General features: G+C 35.1%; 1 protein-coding gene across 1 annotated transcript; it reads right to left on the reverse strand.

Annotated features, from left to right (window-relative positions):
• Positions 1 to 581: 581 nt before the first annotated feature.
• LOC134680171 (uncharacterized) lies at positions 582 to 12,482 on the reverse strand. Its single transcript, XM_063539246.1, has 11 exons — positions 12,282 to 12,482; positions 9,430 to 9,615; positions 8,431 to 8,638; positions 7,940 to 8,146; positions 7,395 to 7,500; positions 5,526 to 5,679; positions 5,116 to 5,261; positions 4,409 to 4,535; positions 3,177 to 3,398; positions 2,592 to 2,762; positions 582 to 915 (listed from the first exon to the last, which is right to left on the reverse strand). The coding sequence occupies exons 2-11, from the start codon at positions 9,556 to 9,558 to the stop codon at positions 793 to 795; spliced, it is 1,593 nt and encodes a 530-aa protein (XP_063395316.1). The 5' UTR covers positions 9,559 to 9,615; positions 12,282 to 12,482; the 3' UTR covers positions 582 to 792.
• Between the last annotated feature and the right edge of the window lie 8,451 nt (positions 12,483 to 20,933).

The following is a 20,933-nucleotide window of genomic DNA, read 5'->3' on the forward strand; positions in this document are numbered from 1 at the left end:
CAAAACACATTCTAGTTTTCATCAAGTATTAATTAATTAAAAATTAATAAATTAACTCACCTCTCTTAGCGAAGTTGTTAAGAATTCGTAGTGGTATTTTTTTTTCAGTGACACGACAACTTTTAGGTTGACGCCAATTTCTTAAAAAACAACCAAATTTAATAAAACTTCAAACTGAAACAGCTCTAGGACTCTTATTTATGATAATATACAGCCAGTGTTTATAAACTACTTTTAGATACTTATTTTAGAGGAATTATGTTTTTTTGTCCCATTACTGGTTCCACGTCCATTATAGGGTCCACTACTATAAATATTCTCTCGATTATATAAAACGATTGAGTAAAATAACTTTAACAATAATTTATTAATTGAAGAGATGCTTACAAAAACAACATAACTGTTTAGACCGGTTGACACTTTTTTAAGAACATTGTTAATCGTTTCAGGTGTCAACCAGTGTAGTCAGTTATGTTGTTTTTGTAAACATCCCTTCAATTAGATATAAATAAGATAAAACCCAAAATCTACCGTCTCATTTTGGCTGGTGAAATGGACTTTTAAGTGATAATTTTGAATGATAAAAATGTAATAGCGTTTATTTGGATTCGACTAGTAATGTTTTACAGTTAGTATTTTCCTCGCGTTGGTGTGGTGAACATTTTTGTGTTTGACTCGCTGGCAAAACAACTTGTAAAACAAATAACTATGTATATTCAACTCCGCCCAAACATGTACGTTATTATCTTTAGCAGTGGGTAAATATATAAAAAAAACTCTATTCATTTGAAATTATATCTTGCTCTTAGCTTTCAACATTTCACGCAATACTCGTCGAAGTATTTTACCGCTCCCAGTCTTTGGTATCTCGCTGACGAATCTCACACCCCCACGCAACCGTTTCCACGGTGATACCTACAAAAACAACATTTTATTGAAACATAATATTAATAACACAGCAAAAACAGCGTATCCGCAAAAAAGTTGCTCTCTCCAAAGTTTTTTAGAAAGTCGCAACTCGTCTGCTTATCTGTTTTAATTTATAATACTTAAGCCCACAATTTACATGAATCTATTCCATTTAGCCTAATTCTCAGTATAATTAGTGAATAAACACAGCTTATCTATCGGCGCGATTCGGGAAATGAATTAGGGAGTCCTAGATATGAAATAGTAAAGATATGTGACGTTCCACTGCAAAAGGTACCATTGCCCCGGCTGAATATTGGAGCGGCGTTAAAAATAGCGTAAGCACCAGCCGCCATAAGGTACCTTTTGACTCGGAACGTCACATATCTTTACTATTTCATATCTAGTGAATCTCTAATTCATTTCCCGAATTGCGCCGTATTTTATATTTTGTAGGATTGGTACACATTGAGCTCTTGTATATGTTGCCTGTTTCGGCGAGTAAGTATTATTTGCATTAGGGTTCTCGCACGCTAACATGTTACCTCAACCCCTATTGCGGTATTTGATGTGTAGCCGCGAAGTGCTTGCGTCGACTTGTCGGTCGCGACAGCACCTGCGACCGGCGGCGGCCTGCCACTCACAGGCCGAGCCGAGATCCTTTTAAGATTGCCTTAGCGCGACAAATGGCTGAACCTAACTAGTGGCCGGACTCAATCTGCACGACCCGGTTTGAAGTGGCTATAGCGAATCTATCGGCGCGATTCGGGAAATGAATTAGAGATGCACTAGATATGAAATAGTAAAGATATGTGACGTTCCACGGAAAAAAGGTACCTTATGGCGGCCGCAATAATATTAGAGCGGCATTAATAATAGCATTAATCGTCAATCGCCATAGGGTACCTTTTGCCGTGGAACGTCACATATCTTTACTATTTCATATCTTGTGAATGTCTAATTCATTTCTCGATTCGCGCCGTATTTCTTAATTCGCAGTCCACCACATTTATTTTTGTGAAATACGTCTAACCTAATACACTTTGTGTCTATAGACTAGTCTCTGACCACATCTCATTTATCATAATACGTTTTTTTAACACAGGTAGTGAGAGTAGGTGCCCGTAGTGTGCCAGTCTCTGGAGAATGCGCTGAGACATATGACACATATGGCGGCACCCATCGGCGGAAAGTCGCCAGCCTGTCGGTATTCTACAGGTTGCACTTCGGGGAGTGTGCCCAAGAGCTACACGAGCTCATTCCACCGTCCCCATTCTACCATCGGACTTTTAGACGCACGGCCGGTTTCCATCCTTACTTGGTAGATATTCCACCAATTCGCACGAAGCGCTTTGCTTCTACTTTCCTTATGCGCACTGCCAAGGAATGGAATTCCTTGCCGGCGTCTATATTTCCGTGTTCTTATAACCCGGCAACCTTCAAATCAAGAGTGAACAGGCACCTTCTGGGCGAGCTCGCTCCATCGTAGGCCACGTCTACGCCTCGGCTAGTCTGTGGCCATGAGTAAGCCCATTCATAATAATAAAAAAAAAATATGGGTCTATGAGACATATGGGTCTTAAAACGTTACTATGTATGAAAATCTTTAAAAAAAAATTTAAGGTTTGACTATGGTTTTCAAGCGAAAAAATAACGTGAAAATGTAAATTATAATTGTTTACCTCTAAAGACACAAATTCAATAATGTCATTCTCCGTGACTTCTGCCCCCGGTTGTTTGACCACAAAAGCGGTCGGTAGCTCTCCAGAGAGCGGGTCAGGGGCGCCTATCACGCCGGCGTCTTTCACTGCTGGGTGCTTTAGCAGTACTCCTTCTATTTCTGCAGGAGATACCTGTAATAACAAGAAATAGTTGAGAAACACTGGTAGGGCGATAGGGTGACACAAAGACTTTTTTATAATTGTAGCATCGTAGGTACGAGTGCATAGTTTTTTTTTTAAGTTAACATTTTGCTGTATCATAATATATACTTGCTGAATGTTGCTGTTTAGTTTCTCGTATATATATTAATTGATATTCATATATTTTAAGTAATCATGTGGAAATACTTATTCATTTACATAATCCACAGATTAGGATTTAAGAATGATATACCTACAGGAAAAATTATTAATTATCTTCAAAATGGAGTTAATTAGAATATCGGTGTCATTGAAAAATTTAATTATTTTATGCTTAGAAACATACTCTTAAAATTAACGGAGTTAAAAAAACACGGTGTATATTATTTTATTTATTATACCCACCTGCCACGCTTTATATTTGATAAGTTCCTTTAGCCTGTCAATTATGAAAAAATATCCATCTTGGTCGTAGTAAGCAATATCGCCAGTTCTATAAAAGCCATCATCGTCGAAGTAATCTGATTTGGGCTGGCCGATGTAGCCATCAAACAGTACGACGCCATTGACGCACACTTCACCCGGCTCACCTGGGCCCAGTACCTTTCTGGATTCAATGTCAACCACCTGAAATTAAAAATAATGGTAACATTCCATTTCTAACAGCTGCATTACTGTCAATTTTACTATGGAAATTGACAATGACAGACACGCGTTCAGTATAAGTGACATTCCATTTCCAACTGCAGCTGCAATACTGTTCATTTTACTATGGAAACGCGTCGCTGTCACTGTCAATTTTCATAGTAAAATGAACAGTATTGCAGCTGCAGTTGGAAATGGATGTCACCTTACCGGTAGTGCAGCTGCGGTTAGAAATGGAATGTTACCATAAGAAGCGTCTATTGCAGACTAGATCAGCAAAGGGTAAAGAATGACTCACGTTAGACCGGGCCGTGTCCGGGCTTGAGCGTCCGGCGTTACATTTTTATGACATGACACATGACAGGCGATCACGTGATGCTTTCCATAGAAAACGATGCGCCGTGAGCTCCGGCCCGGACACAGCCCGGTGTAACGTGAGTCATGCTTAATTATAATGGTGGAAGAGGTGTAAAGTCTAAGAAAAATTCTTGCTTCGAATTTTACGGCTTGGAGTATCTAGTCCCTACTACCTAGATGTCGCTTTACAGTGACTTTGATTTCTAGTTTCTTTCTCACCCACATGTGTTTTTGTTATTTTTAAAGAACAGCGGACACATGTATTGGCTGACTCGACTACGTTGCTGAGCCTCGACAAGTCTCACCCTATTTGGCAATAATGTACTATTAAGCTTATTTAAAAGTGGAAAAATTACTGACTTGGGTGAGACTTGAACTCACGGCCTCTGGATGCTTCAAGTCTAACCCAAGATAGTAATTTTACCACTTTTAAATTTATTCCAAGCTTAATAGCGTCGTTCGCAGACGTTTCTGCTTATTAAAAATTAAAAAAATAATGTACTATTTTCTTACATCACAAAGTGAAAGAAAAACCACATATAATAATATTATATTTTGGTTTTCTTATCATTACATATTTATATAAAGATTAAAACTAGAGATGTAGAAGTTTAACTAAATAACAACCTAATTACCTTAATAACAATTCCTTGAACAACTTTTCCGATACTGCCTTGTCTATGGTCAACCACTGTTTCCTCTGTAATGGGTCCAGTTGTTTCAGTCGATCCGTAACCTTGTAATACACGTAGATTAGGTAATCTAGAAAAAAAAATGTAGCTATAGCCAGTCTATAGGTTCTCTATCGGAGAATTTTTGGTACTATCGGCTTTAAGAATGTTTGCTCCAGATCTTTTATGCTGAAAATACTCAATAGCCTATATTGTAAACAAAAAAGTAAAATAAATTCAAGTTGGATAACTCGCTATGCTTATTTTAAGCCGATTTTACTATTTTCATATAAATTAAAAAATTAATATACCACTGTATATATATTGTATGTAAATAAATGATATGATATTTATGATATATGATATTATATAAAAAAAAATATTGGTCAATCTCACACGAATGGTACTAGATGGCGATATATATTAATAGATGTATATTAATAGATACATACTTAAATACATAATAAGCATCTGTCACCCAGGAACATACAAGTAGATGCGCTTATCGGGATACGAACACGGGACCTCCAGCATCGTAGGCAGTAGGTATCACTAGTATCACTACCGACTATTAGGCTGTGACGAACGTATGAACGCCGTACGAATATGCGGAACAACATATGTATATCTCTAATTTGACAGTTAGGAATTTGTAATATACGAAATATTACCTTTTTTCTACTTCTTTGATGACACCCTCGTCTAGAGGCGCCCCACCAGAATAAATGATTTCCACAGAACGTAAATCATGATTATCTACTAAAGGTGACTTGCTCAGCAAGACTACTATTGGTGGAGCTACCATCAATGACTGAACCTGAAATAAAATATATAATAAGTTATATATTTTCCCCTTAACCTAACCTAAGGTTTCTCTAGTGCTTTCCTTAGTTAGGAAAAGCCTGATCAGGAATATATGATCACGCCCCAATGTGCGGAATTTCAGTGGAACGATTATTTTTATACTATACTGAACTGGCACCCTATATAGAATGAGAATAACAGCGATCATATATTACTGGTCAGGCTTTACTTCACATTGTTAGGTACATCATAGCAAAAGCAAAAAAAAAAAACCCACCTTATATTTTTGAATAGCTTCGAGAAACAGCTCTTGTTTAAATCTCGAAAGGTGTATGACCGTTTTGCCATTTACTAATGCTTTCAACGTGGTTGTTAAGCCGAAAGTATTGCACAACGGTGCAAGTGTAAGTGCTGACTTGTCTGGACAAAAACTAAAAATACGACCATCAAGAACATTACATAAAATATTAGTTTTTACCATTAGGTATTTTATTATACATAAATTATTTATCTTACTAGTAGGATGAACATCATCCATCCATCAATTTGAATAAGTTAATCTAAGAAACATAAATATTTTCGGTATATTCATATTGTTAGCACTCCAGAACATGATAAAAAAGCTCCAATCATGCATGCTTTCCGGTTTGTCACGTAGTATAGGACTTACTTATGTATGTGCTCTGTGCGTGACCCACAGAATCACATGTATCTTATAAAAATCTGATTGGTAGGTACATATTTTATCAGATTTAGATAAGTCTTAGTCTCTAAACATTTTTGTGGTTTTCATCATCATCATCATTCATCATTTCAGCCTGTATACGTCCCACTGCTGAGTACAGGCCTCCTCTCATGCGCGAGAGGGCTTGGGCTATAGTCCCCACGCTAGCCCAATGCGGATTGGGGACTTTACATACACCTTTGAATTTCTTCGCAGATGAATGCAGGTTTCCTCACGATGTTTTTCCTTCACCGAAAAGCTAGTGGTAAATATCAAATGATATTTCGTACATAAGTTCCGAAAAACTCATTGGTACGAGCCAGGATTTGAACCCGCGACCTCCGGATTGAAAGTCAGACGTCATATCCACTCGGCCACCACTGCTTTTGTGGTTTTAGAAAACCATTTTTAGTATACACATTTATTCAAGACTTATATGTAATTGTAAAAAAAATATTTTATGCAGATGTAATACGGCCAGAGTCACAGTTTACATGAAATAATAGGGAACAAATCTTGAAGAAAACAATGACAACAATGCAGCTTTGTACTTCCTCTCTTACGCACACCATTTATGTACATGCTGCTGTATCTTCAAAGCTTTAGTAGGTAACTACTACATATGTCTTAGTCATAGTAAACTTTAAATTGAAACTTCAATAGCATTCGCCGAGGTGCAGTTCTCATTTTAAAATGACGAGGTTCTTCAGTTTATTTCTAAGAACCTTGGACCCTTAAGTTGAGAATTTGTATAAAGCTAAACAATGAGTGTTTTTCATTAATATTGATCTCTTTATGCCAATTTTGCGAGAGAAATGTCTTATTGTTGTACAGATAATTAGGGGGCATCGGCCGGTAGCCCTAGCCAGTAGCTGCGTTTTGTGTCGAGTACTTATTAGTTTTTGCCTTAGTAATTTTGTGAGAGAAGTCGGATTTTAGCGCGGAAATTACTATAATTTTCTACATATCGCGTACCAAAGATAAAAAGAGAATATCAGTTGTATAAGAGCTAGCCACGGTTTGTAATTTACTAAACAACCAAGCAACCTACTAAGGGTAACAATTTATAGATTTCCAGCCGTATTCGAATAATGAGATACGTCAAATACTAGATATTGAAACGATATGGATTGGATATGTCAGTGTGAACATTGACGTTTCTTCAAACAAGAACGTCACTTTTGACACTTGTTTGACACTGACATATCCAGTCCATATCGTTTCAATATCTAGTATTTGACGTATCTTATTGTTCGAATACGGCTGTCTGGCATGGTGTTTTTATTGTACACAGTGTGACATTCGAAGTTATTTCGTTATTTAGTTATCTTTATATATTTTGTTAATCGTAATTCTGTGCACCTACCTAATTAGTTCGAATATTGACTCTAACTATTGTGAAGTTATGCATGTTTAACTTACTCGTGCTGTTGGGCAGCGGCGATTAGGTTCGCATGGGTTACCTTAGCGCCCTTAGGGAGCCCAGTTGTGCCCGACGAGTACAGTACGAGGGCCACTTCCACACGACCTGCCAATTAAACTACATTCTATAGTTCTATACAATCTATACAATGGGGTTGGCAACTGTCAAGCTTGCCCTTTGCCAGGGTATAAAATTCCATTAAAAAAAAACAAAAATTTCACATAATTCTAGGGATTAAAAGGGCAAGCTATGCTGGCGCCATCTGTTCTATACTTCGACCGGCCAACCCCATTGTAAATGTGTTACAATGGATAAGTATCATCATATCATACGATATATGATGTATCTCGTGTTAAATTTATTGTTATTTATTTGACGACCTGGTGTCGAGTCGTTATTGAAATACAGTGATGTTAAAACCATAACTAAGTGCACCCACACCTTTTCAAGGTCCTGAAATGTTCAATTGTGAGGATAGTTGCAGAGATTTTTTTCCTAATCTACTAAATACATGATATGACTTAAATAAAAATGTAATGTTTACCGTAATAGTCAACGAAATTTGTACATTCAGCTTCCTTATTAGCGAAATCGTTGTAACTTATAATTTCTTTCCATGAAGAATCACCGAATAAGCAAATTTTGCTAACGAATGTTAGCTTTCTCAGCGTTTCTTGGTGCTTCGTATACCCAGTTGGCGATAAAAACATATATTTCGGTTTAGTTATACTAGCAGTATGTATAAATTCGCCTGAAAATAAATAATCGTTTAATTAATTATCAAATTTGGTCATTTTCTAAACATAATAGTTGCTGAAGAAAATGATTAAATCTTTGACATCATCGTTATTCATGAAAGATAACGTTTCTATACTTCGTCAAGCAAATCTTGTCAGTAGATAGAAAGAGGTGCGAAATTCAGATTTTCTATGGGACGATAACCCTTCGCGCCTACATTTTTTTAATTTGCCGCCTTTTTCTACTGCCGAGATTGACCAAGTATACTTAATACCTAAATATTATATATGTATGTACCTGCAGTATAAGCACTGTTGATCAAAGTGACCGACGCGCCGGCGCACATGGCTGCAAGGATCGCAGTCACAACTTCACTTCTGTTCTCACTCACCACTGCGACTAGGTCGCCTTTTCTCACACCGAGCTCCACGAGAGACGCAGAGACGTTTACGACTTCGCGGACAATCTGCCCAAATGTGATTTCCTCGCCCGTTGCCCCATTAACCTATAATATAGGGCGTTTTTTGAACAACTAGCCATATTGTGCGAGGTGATTAGGTATAGGCCATACTGGACAAATTTTTGTATGGGACCAACTCTCAAATCACAAAAAATTTTAGGCCGTTTCACACATTTTGGTCGAGTGGATGTCGACGTTTTCTATGGGAAGGCCAATTTTTTTTAGGAAATCGGGGTTGGTCCCATAGAAAAAGTTGTTCAGTATGACGTATGACCTACCTAATCAACTCGCACAATATGGCTAGTTGTCCAAAAAACGACCTGTATTTTAAATACTTACTTAAATAAAAGTGAATAACATCTATATCATCAACATCTATATGCACATCTTGTAAAGTACATACTTACTCGTAGTTTGATATCGGCATCGTTGAGATAAGGATAAATTTCTAATTCAAGTACGTTCAAGGCTGCGAGACACAGATAATGCTAATAGTGCAAGTTTTGATATTAATTCGTATGATTCATAAAAGCGTTACTTACTGGCCTGAATTAGCTATGAATCGTTTGTACATATTTATGTTGATGATGTTCTTTTTACGCTTGACGAAGTTAAATAAAATTGGCATATAATATAACAGATTGCTGAATATTTTATTTTATTTTTGAAAATGCAATGCAAACCTTGCAAAAGAAAAATAAATGTGATGACTTTGTAAATTATAAAACCGATAGCATTCTCGTAATTCTGCCTTTCAGATAGGTAGTGCTTTTGCAATGTAACTTATATGTACATTCTTTAAAAAATAAATAAAATATTTTTAAAAGCAAACTTACCAGCGCTCTTTTCTCTTTAAAATTTAATATCCTCTCAATAAAGTAAATTCCGTAATTCATGTGAGCTGGAAAGCTGAAATTGTGCTTTCCGTAAAAAATGCCTTGTGCGCCCTTCGCTGCAGGTAACATTTTCCTGTTTTGGAATATGTACAAAACGGTATTAACAGGTCGCCGCTTCGCCGCACACTGGAAATCATAATCACATTGTGTGACTAAGGTCACTAACCTTTGTTTATGAGTTTTATGATTGATAATATGACGTAAGAAGTATTTTATCAGTCGATATCTTGGTCAGTGTTTACGTTTTGGGCGTAGTAGTAGGTAGCTTGTGCAACTGTGCATAGTACGAGTATAGTATCAGAGATTTTGCGGAAATAAATTTAATTGAGTAAATTTAAATAAGTGTTTCGACTGCTTTTAATATACGAATTAAACTTGAAATCGAAATAGCCGAAATTAATAATTTATAATTATTTGTGTTTCCTACTAAGCTTGTTCTACTCGTAGTAGGTGCTTTATATGAAGTAAGCATCATGTATATACAAAGGGGTCTCTATTGTTTCCCAAATAGTTTTAAGTCATAATGTATTGTTTGTCCGAATTTTCGTTGGTCATAATTGGTTTTTCTCAGAAACGCGTAACTTTTCAGGATTGCCATAAAACAAACCTAACCTAACCTAACCTATCCACAGAATAACCTTACGAAAATCCTGAAAAGTTAACGGTTTCAGTTTTATGACTAACGATAATATGACAAACAATACATTATGACTTAAAACTTTATGGGAAACAAAGGGACCCCATATACAAAGGTACAATTTTATTTAATCAGTGGCAGCTTGTTCATATAATTTGATTCATGTGGAATAAAGTGACAAATTATTTAAAAATTGTCTGTATGTAAGGTTGCATTACTACTAAGGTGTCTGTAGAGTTTGCTATAACACATTAAAGACCATTATATTGTTATTATACTAAAAGCAAAGTGTCATAAATGGTGCTTGCATTTTATAATCCCGTCTAAGATGTAGGTATTAAAATATTGATCCCATAAAAGATATCAGGCTCTTAAATTTAATTGCAATATAGTCTCAAGTGTCCGATGCTTCGGAAAATAATATTTAACAGCAGATTTAAGTTTTTAATGTGTCTTTATATTAATCGACCACTTATGTGATAAGTTAATATCTTACTATAAGTACCTATCTGTAATCTTTTTGGGTGTTGTATGGGTACTTGGGTAGTGTCTATTTAATTCGATTTTTTTAATGTGCATTGTCTATTTATACAATTATATCGCGTGTAATGAAGCAGATTATTGAATTGAAAACGAACGAACGTTTTTATTTATATGTATGATATTATCAAAACAAGGCACATTTTGTTGAATTCAACAAATACCTACGTACATTATTTTCAAAGTATTTGCAAACTTATTATTCGATTTTAGAAACTTGTGTGCTTTGTACTTACAACAGTAATTCACATTCTCACCTTTCTCTCGACATGGCAACTAACTAACACTTTGATATACGCGTTGCTGGTGTTGGTGTGCCCATTAGAATATTTAATTTAATACATGTATAAGAGCAATTCTCAAAAAGTTTGGACATTTCGATCATAATACTATCTTAGATTTCTATAAAAATTGGTATGCTAGTAAGTACATGAAGCTGAACAACTTCCGGTAATGGTAATAAATAAGAAACATTCCATTTTTGTTATCAGATGGTAACAAAAAAGGAATGTTTCTTAGAAACTTTCTGGGACTTTTTGGGAAATGTGGTGGAAGTTGTTCAGCTTCATGTACTTTACCAGCATAGGTACTAATTTTTATAGAAATCTAAGATGTGATCGAAATTTACAAACTTTTTGAGAATTGCTCAAAAAATAGTTATGAGTAGCTAGAATAATTTACGAGTAGGTATATACATTTTTTAATATGTAGATATTTTTTAATCGCCTATCTATTCTCCCACTGCTGGGCATAGGCCTCCCCCTAGACTTCCAATCTTCCCGATTAAATGCAGCATCCGTCCAGTTGCTGAGAAATGCGTCCAGGTCATCCACCATCTCATTTTAGGCCGACCATGATGAATATTAATTCATCATACTATTATATGAACTTAAAGTCCTACTTTAATCGTAACTAAATGGTGCTTTAAAATAATATAATCCCCGCAAGTGGCATGTAAATTAGTAGCCATGTATAGGTATTTTAATTGACATGATTGATTGACATAATAAAATAAAAAGTTATTTTAGAATACACATTGGATACAAATAAATGGTATTCATGTAAGGTTGAGGAAACACAAAGTGTCTGTTAAACTTACATTATTTAATTACTTTACCGGTACATACATACTTAACGTTTAATAAGTAAACAACAGGAAATACCTACAAGTAATATTTTCCTATTTATGAGCATCAGAGAGGACGAAATTAGACGGAAATTGTAAATTATTCCACAAGTAATTAGAACACGAAACCGCCATTAGAATAAACACATACTGTCTACTTATGTCAGTACTGGAATACGGGATTAATCATTAAAATCGTACAGTTTTCATCTTGGAATTAAATAAATTGCTTGACATTCAATTTATAAATTACAAGCCACCGGCGTCTTTATCTGCGTAAAAGTAATTTAAATTCAATTGAACTTTCAATCGCATTTTCACCTCCTTAGTTGTAAAAGTTTCAAAAATTCTTTCATATCGTCATCATCACTTTCCAGTCGTGCATTCTAATATAGGAAACACAACTCGAATAAATAACTATTTAACTGTTTGGATCGCAATTTCATACTTTAGTTTACCTAATATTATTTAATATAAATGTCTACTTACATTGAGCGCCTTCGTTCTGTGAAACGGTTGAACCGTGTTTACTATAAGCTAAGTTTACTCGCGGGCTCGGCGTGGAGGTAAACGTAATTTGTAAGTGCGCCCGCGCAGGTCCGCCCACGCGCGCGGCGCTTCTCACGACGTGACTCACTAGAATTATGTCTTATATATGTATATGCTTTTAAAAATGCATCGATTGTCTTGAAGGCGAATGAATAGATTATATATTGAAATCATTGTTACTTTGTTGCTTATGTAGGTACCTAATTAAAATCGCGCTTGAATATTGATATTGATCTTTAAAAAGAGGAAAATGGAGTTCCTATATTGTTCTAAAGGTACCTGTAAAATTTATTTTTTGCATATATTAATGTAATACATACACAATAAACTTACATTCAATCCACCCTCACACATCACGCCGTCTTCACTCTATCGCATACCCTTTACAGTGTCGCATAATTTAAAAAAATTTGGCGAAGACTGTCTATAAGGGAAGACCGTCTACAAGCTCCTTTGTTGCTTTCAACTCTTGCGTTAGTACTCATACTTCACTTACAGAAGGTCAACACAGCAAAATAAGTGAAGTTGTTTCCTTCCGACTATCTCGCAGCGACGTACGAGAGGTCTTGCCTTCTCAGCAATACTTTTTATATTCCGGCGTCTTCTCCACATTGACTTTCCTTTTTTTTCACTTGACGTCTTTTTAAAAAGTACAATTTTTGATCAGATCAGAAATAGATAGATGCAACATTAAAATTTGCACAAATAAAAAAAATAAATAAAATTATCATCGTTTTTGTTGGTGTATTAAAATATAAATTAAATCGTTTGCTTATGCAATGTTAAAAGCAAAGAAACTTACAATCAAATACGAGTAGGTATACATACTTTGTCATGACGCGTATTTTTTAATACACGTGTATTTAAGTAGTAATCACTTAGTAGATGGGGAAACCTTTAATATCAGTCAATTCGCTGGAACAATAATAATGGCTTCTATAAAATGTTCCCCTCCAATAAACAGACCTCCTGTAGCTTTTGTAAAAATGCCAAACAGGTATGGAGCTATCAACTTGTAAACTGTGCAATTTCGCATACTTGTTTGCTCGTATTGTGAATCGCTGAGTGTACGAAGAGTTCAAAATGGTCTGAACACAGCTTTATTGTATGGAATAACTACGAGCATGTCTTGCTCATTTTAAACACCTCTTTTTCTTAGGTAACTAAGTAAGTAAAGTAAGTATTTCAAGTTTTAGTCATTAATCCAAATTTATTACGAACTCTGTGCGTTACAGAAAATATCAGATACGAATAAAGTACCTACTTAAGGTTATAGATAATATATGTTTAGTAATTTTTCGTTAATTTATCGCTTACTTCATTCATGTACGAATAATAAAGAGTTGAAAAATATTTTCTATCCTTTTCAGAGAGTAAACTTTATCCTTTTTAAATTAGTCGATAAATAAAATAACTATACTAGCTCACTCTTATACTATGCTCAATAAGGTTTGTATTAATTAAAAATACGGTCACATAAAACGAGGTATGTTAGGATTTAAGGTCACGGATTAGGCTTTGCACGGATTCCATGCCTACCTACTTTTTGTGTAGCACTCTTGAAGTAAGCTGAGGCATATTCAGTGATTGGGTCAGTTAATTCCACTATAATAGCGGAGTAGGTTGATGATCCAAATCAAATCAACGCTATTGTCCCTATGTATCACATAACAATGAGCTTAGCGCATTATGTATGTTCCACCTATAATCTACATTGAACCGTTGATTGGCAGTTTAAATAACAATGATCTCTTAATCAAATGTAGGCTTGTACTTCAGAATCCCGGATATTGTTATCGGTAAAATTTATTAATCGGATCCTTCATATTTCCTAAAACTCATTCTTTTGAAAATATTATTACACAAACAATCGTTCTGGTTCGGTCGTTCATTTTCATTGTATACCTACTTAAGCGAAAGCGAGACGCCAAGAATCTAACAAATGTTTTCTTAAAGGGAAAAAAGCGTTAGCGATAAGAATTTCCTTTCAGTCACTTCTCAAAAGGCTTTCAAGCCTTTTATTGGTTTTTCTACTTGTTTTTCGTATTTAATACGTATTGAGAAGTTTTGAATTATGAGGCCCCATTTAACATTCTGTCTAGTTGTTGGGAGATGCTATTAGCAGTTCTTACCGATGGGACAGAATTTATTACGCCGCTTTAGCGTGCTTTAAGTGGCCGGCCGCTTATGGCGTCTTCGCGCTTTACTTGGCCGGTATTCTGTTAACAAATGTAGTGGCGCCCAAACATAATTATAACGTTTTGGTCGGCACGTTTACAAAGTCGACCGTGATTAGCATTACGTGTCTATAACGCGGCTCCTGTCTCCGCTGAGTGTGAACTCCAACACACTCGGCCTCTTACGACTCTTACGTGTTGTCGGGCTTACTTGCATTATACTACTTTATCGTACTTTAGCTGGTTATGTAAATTTCATTTTGGATTTTCTCGGTAACAGATGTGCATAATTAATTGAGTTTTATCAAATTAACTCTGTGGATAGAATTTGCGTTGCCGAGCCATGAAACACAATCTGTGCTACAACTTTATCTGATTAGCGCTGGAATTTCATTGATTTATTAAGGGATATAAAATTGCTTTGATTTCGAGATTGGCATAATATTAGTATTATATTTTCTTCTATGGTTAAATATTAGTAGGTAAATTTTGACAATAATTAAATCCAAAACGTAGTTGTGATTTTTATCAAGTGCGTTTTTCCTAGTAAATAATCTAAACGCAGCATGTCAATCTGTTAAGACGATTAAGATTGATTTAAATAATGGGGAGGATTCCCTTTCCTAATGAAACGTTCTTTCATAGGAACCAACAAATAAGTGATTATTTCAATTTTCTGTCACGTCGGGACTTGGTACTGAAAAGCTCGTGGCTGTTTGATCTCACCCTAAGCCTCGTTAGCGGGCCCAAGCGGTGGGCGGTGCGACCGTGAGAAACAAATAACCAGTGTCGCACTCACGGACTCCACTCTCTAGAAAGAAACGTCTAATGGAGAGCGCAGTTATAATTGCTTTTGAGTAATCAGTTTTTATGGCGTGTCACGCGAGGACAGCGTTTGATCTTTGGCCTCACACTTATGTTAGTACGACTGAGTACCTAATGTTCAATAAATTAAAGAGTTCCTGTAAGTATAGCTACTTATGTATGTACTTACTAATTTGTTTAAAGTGCTACAAAGATGAAGAAGTCAACCCTATTGACGAATAAAAAATACGATGTATAATTAAAGTATTATTTTCTGATTCTCACGCGTCTTTTCCGCCTATTGTGCATCTCCATATTATAAGTTACCTACTGCATGTTTCTAATCATTATTATAGTCTCATTCTAAAAACTCCTGTAGGTACTTGACATATAACAGTGTTTCCCATTTTATTGGCTATCCCTGCAGCTTATATTTTAAAAAAATATGTTGACGACGCAGATCCTACACCGGTGACGCGCGCTGTAAATATGACGCCCCGCGTAAATACCCATGACTAGTGTGACTAAATTGCTTTCACCCCAAGATAACTGGGCAAGATTAATGACGCTAACGTGCAAAACGTTTAAACCCGTTTCCAACCGAAATCCGACGAGTCAGTTCCATATATTAGTGCTAACGAAAACGTTTCTGGCACAAATTTCCTTCATTAACATTTTACAAATAAGTTAACTTTATATATCCTGAGAGCCAACCGTGTTGTGCGTGTTTTGATAAGTGGGATATTTTCATATGAAATGATAACGAGCTATATTACAATATAAGGGCATGTTACGTTTTTTTTAGCCAACTCACAAAGAAAGGAGTTTCTTCATGATATTATTTTCAAATGTTTGTTAGACTCTATGTTTGTTAACCTTTGATTGTCGATGAAATTATCATGATATTTGGCACATGGGGTTGTAGGGTTAAGGATGACTCACGCTAGGCCGGGCCGTGCCCGGGCCGAGGCGTCCGACATGTCATTTTCTATGACGACTGATTGGTGATCACACTGATCACGTAGTGCTTTCCATAGAAAATGAAGCGCCGGAAATGCGCCGGAAGCTCCGTCCCGGGCAAGCCCAGTCTAGCGTGAGTCATCCTTTATTAGGTTAAAAATATTAGACCAAAATGAGAAATAAAATCCGTTGTCTCTTGCTACACGTAATGTGCGAAATCAATGTAATAAATAAAATACACGTTCCTGATGTATCGCGGGATTTCTATTAAAATCGAATTAACTAGTAATGTAATCAGCCATTTTTCTATGCCTACTACGTAACGTATTTTAGTATATGTAATATAATATTGTAATTTGTAAACAGTTATAAGTAGCATGTATTATTTATTAGATTATTTGTATATTTTTTGACGATCTTTATATTCGTTTGTAATAAAAACATCGAATACTTATTGATAAATAAATTAATCTAAATCTATAAGTAGGTAGATACTTATTTTGCATTAAACATATTTTTATTCTACTAAATTATTATTTAATACGAGTATGTATTAATGTTACCAATACACCAGCCTAGCGTTGCCTATTTAGCCTAGATTGTTATTCGTACCTACTCTTGTAAACGTTTATTCCAAATAAAGTAAATAAAAGCCAGTTATATTATGAAATCAAACTTCTATTTTCATTATAAAATTAACCTGATATCCTTTGCTACGTAAATAAAATGAAAACGCATTTCTAACTCACTAATTCTTACTTTCCACAAATTTTCTAAACAAGAATGCTCGGCATTTTGATGTCAAGACTTGTGTGTGAACATTTGTGTACATAGAGGGAAAACAGCATTCGTTGCGTCACTAATTACACCCAATGATTATGATTATTATTGACTTTGGTCTGCGGTGAGCAGTCACTATATACGTTTAAGTTTGTTATATAGGAATTAATAGACGCTGCGGCTTGCTTTTGATCTTAGTTTAGTACTAACTAAGGCGAAGTGTAAGTCTTTGTGGAGCAGGCGAGGTGTAATGTATGGCTTTTAACATTTAAGTTGTGTTTAGGATGTATTAGGTTAGTTTAGGTAAGTAGTAAATGAATAATTCTGTAATTGTATTAGCTGTTTTTAGTTTCCTGACCGGATTATTAACCATTCTCCTAGAAGGTTCTCAAAAACGAACTAAATAGTAAGTCACGACACTCCGGTCATTTTTTGAGTCAAATAGGTCCCGAGATTCATTAAGATAAGAGATAAGAGAGACCTATCATACTTTTGAAGTATATTTTGGTTCATAGTTGGGAAATACAGGCCCGTTATTTTGAGCCCTTTTCTATCTCTTTATCCCATGCTTTAGCATTCAATATACGATTTAGATTTAAAACTGAAAAATACCATACCTACATATCAAAGACGAATTATGAAAACCAATTTCTCATCTTTAGAGCACCATCTAGGCAACTATATAAATGATCTACATATGCTAGTAAATAAGTTAGGTTTATTACTTAATTACTAGATAAGGAGCAATAAGCTCTTATCTATCACTCCGTTTTTATTGGCGGATATCCAGTGACCATAAAATATCAAAAAGTCTAGCGCACAAGTAGCTAAGTTTTTATGTCAGAGTTAAGTGGGGGCTTCTAATTTCCTGGCTTTACGTCCTCTCTTAAGTTTCAGAAAAATTGTGTGTTTTAATTCGAAATTCGTGGGCTCAACTTAAGTACAATAGGTATAGAAATTGTTCATTATTATGTTCAGTTCAATTCACCTAAATTAAAGAATTTGCCACTTCTCCGTTAATATCGCCACTCACTAAATATAAAAGGAATGGTAACAACTGTAACAAAATAAACATTGCCTGTGTAGCGTTTTTTTCTTAACCATTAAATGCCAGCCGAAATTAAACCTTTTGCTAATGACACAAAGCCTAACACCAGAACACTTTTCTCATTTTGTGTGTATCGCATGTTATCTACTCACTGCAATCTCAGATCAGATAAAAGCAAAGTCAATTTATTTATTCCTGCTTTTACGAGTGTTTCAATCATGTTGCCACTTACACGCCGTTCCCGTCATCTTCCTCGGAGCGTCGAGCCACTTTGTTACAATAATAAAAGCATGCCGTAGGTGGTCCCGCAGCCGCACTGTGTGGCAGATATGTTAACATATTTATATTAAACTGTATTATGTACTTATATACATTTTTACTGTTCCGACAAATCTTAAAAGGCATTTAAATCAAGTTTATTGCCTAGCGTATTGAATTCGTTGTTTTATGTTTTGTGTAGAATGTAGATGATTTCGTAGTACTAAATAAGAAAATTATGTATGCAATTTTAGGTTGTTACTGGGCTTTTAAATCAGATCGCCCTGTGGAGTTGGTGTTGTACTTAGTTTCTTTAGACTGGTTTACATGGTTTCCTCCGCATATGTGATCAGATTATCTAAACTAATTAATTCTGAAAATATGGTCACTCGGCTGATTCTTCATGAAATCAGGTCTAGGTATGGTATTGCTTAAAATAATATTGCTTTGGCATTCATGAAATTCCTAATTTCAACGAGTAACCCTAATAAAGGTATACTTCAAATACTTGAAACTAAGCCAAATTAATTATATATTTACTTAATACTTAACGCTTGTAAATGTTGTTCGTACATCGTACACTTAGTTATGCAAAAGCTTTATAAATCTTGTGGTTTATTTGATATTAGTTTGAATTGTTAATCAGGTATATATTTAAAAATGAAATATAATAAATAATCGTTTTATAAAACAGGGTTATCTTGACCTTGCTTTACTTTAATGGTTATTTTGGTATATTGAAACAAACACGCACCCAAATAAGTTTCTGCTTATAAATGGCAGTTATATTGGTTCCTCAGACGTAGTAAAATTAACTCAATTGCGCATCCAGATGTCGAGCGACACTTGTAGTGTACAGTGTGGACAGTGTGTATGCATCGCCTTTATTTATTGAGGAATCAAGCAAGATTTCACCAGAAATTTATAAGCCTTTATGTCATACGTGCGACAAGGATACCTCATAGATGTGTAGACAAGGACAGAACAAGTGTCTTTCGGACAACTACCTTACTAAACATAGGTAGGTACTAGGGTTGCCACCTTTTTACTAAGCAAATAGAGTAGTTCTCATCTTAATTCAAAAAATAAAAAGTACACACCATAAAAATAAAGTATTTTATTTTATTTTTTTAAATACATACTTTTTGTTCGACTTGGCGCTGTCTAACAATTTTTTATCAGTTTTAAAAATATTTATTGCGTCTAAACAGGGTAAACAGAGGTTTAGGTACACTAATAATTCGTTTCGAATCAGCTTCATTGAAGCTTTGTTTCTGTCGTCCCGCCACTTCGCATTCATTACGGAAAACACCCTTTCTGTAAATGCTGAAGTGGCGGGAACGGACAGTAAACGTGAGATCACTTTAAATATATTGGGAAACAAGGTTTCCTGGGAAAATATTGATTCCCATTTTTTAGCTGTGCAGGATTCTTTAAAACTGCTGTTGTATATCTTTTCCCTCACATCATTTAGAAGGTTTACTTCTGTGTAAAGGCAATCTATATCCAATTTAGATTGCATATTCAACATTTCAGTAATTTTTAAGATCTCTTGAAATGATAATGCAGAATTTAAGTCAAAATGACTTATAATAGCTAGCCAGTTATCAGGTTTAAAGTTGAACCATTTTTCTAGGTAACTTACAGCTTTTTCTATAAATAGATCAAAGTTTTTTAAAATTTTATTTTTTAGGCCCTGTGAAGATTGCTCAAGTAATTCTATTTTCTGCATTGTTATAAACCCATAAAATTTATCTTCTTTTCTTTTCAGTAAATCTTTTTTTATATTTGTCATTATGTTAAAAACATCCAATACTGTGATAGAATCACCCTCTAAGCTCTTCACAGTTTTACAAAATACATTTAATACATGGCTACAGAAATTTAAATACACTTCTATTAAATCTTTATCTTCATTCAATAATAATAAATTTTGCATTATTATTGGGCAATCTTCACCTAGACTAATAAAATAATTCCTTATTGGTGCCCAGTTTTTTAGAACAGTATCCACACAAGGCAAGAGTGAAAGCCAGCGTGTTCCTACATGGCGTTTCAGTTCGTGGAAATTACCATCAGCAGCTTCAACAAATTTTTTTAAGTCTTCTCTCCTAACTGCTGAATGAGCAAAGTGACTGTAGATTTTTAAAATCACGTTTTCTATATCATAAGACAGGAAATCCATGGCACGCTTTACACAGTTGTGAATAATATGTGCATGGCAATTGCCTTTTAATACATCAGGGACCTCCTCTCTAATATTAGTAAATAAAGAATGTCGAGCACCAAAGTTTGCATTTGTGTTATCAGCACTAAATCCAGAAACATTCTCAAAAGTCAAATCCAGGTTTTCTAATGACTCCTTTATAGAACTAAACATGCCATCTGCACTTTCATTACTATTTTCATAGAAATCCAGCAACTTAGTTTGAAGACCATTCTTTGCAGAAAAATATTGCACAACAAGTGGAAAAAGCTTAATATTTTTTTTATTAGAGGCATCTGTTTGAAGGCTGAAGTACTGGTCTTCATTTTTTAAATCATCCACAACACCCTGAAGAGAAT

The sequence above is a fragment of the Cydia fagiglandana genome, chromosome 3 (genome assembly GCF_963556715.1).
Source record: "Cydia fagiglandana chromosome 3, ilCydFagi1.1, whole genome shotgun sequence".
NCBI classification, from domain to species: Eukaryota; Metazoa; Arthropoda; class Insecta; order Lepidoptera; family Tortricidae; genus Cydia; species Cydia fagiglandana.

Bases quoted from the DNA above. Each gene is read 5' to 3' on its own strand.
- LOC134680171 (XM_063539246.1), bottom strand. From the start codon at position 9,558: ATGTTACCTGCAGCGAAGGGCGCACAAGGCATTTTTTACGGAAAGCAC. The intron at 8,639-9,429 runs GTAAGTTTGCTT...CCTATATTATAG, and splicing joins TTAAAGAGAAAAGAGCGCTG to GTTAATGGGGCAACGGGCGA. The intron at 4,536-5,115 runs GTAATATTTCGT...TTTTTTTTCTAG, and splicing joins ATCAAAGAAGTAGAAAAAAG to ATTACCTAATCTACGTGTAT.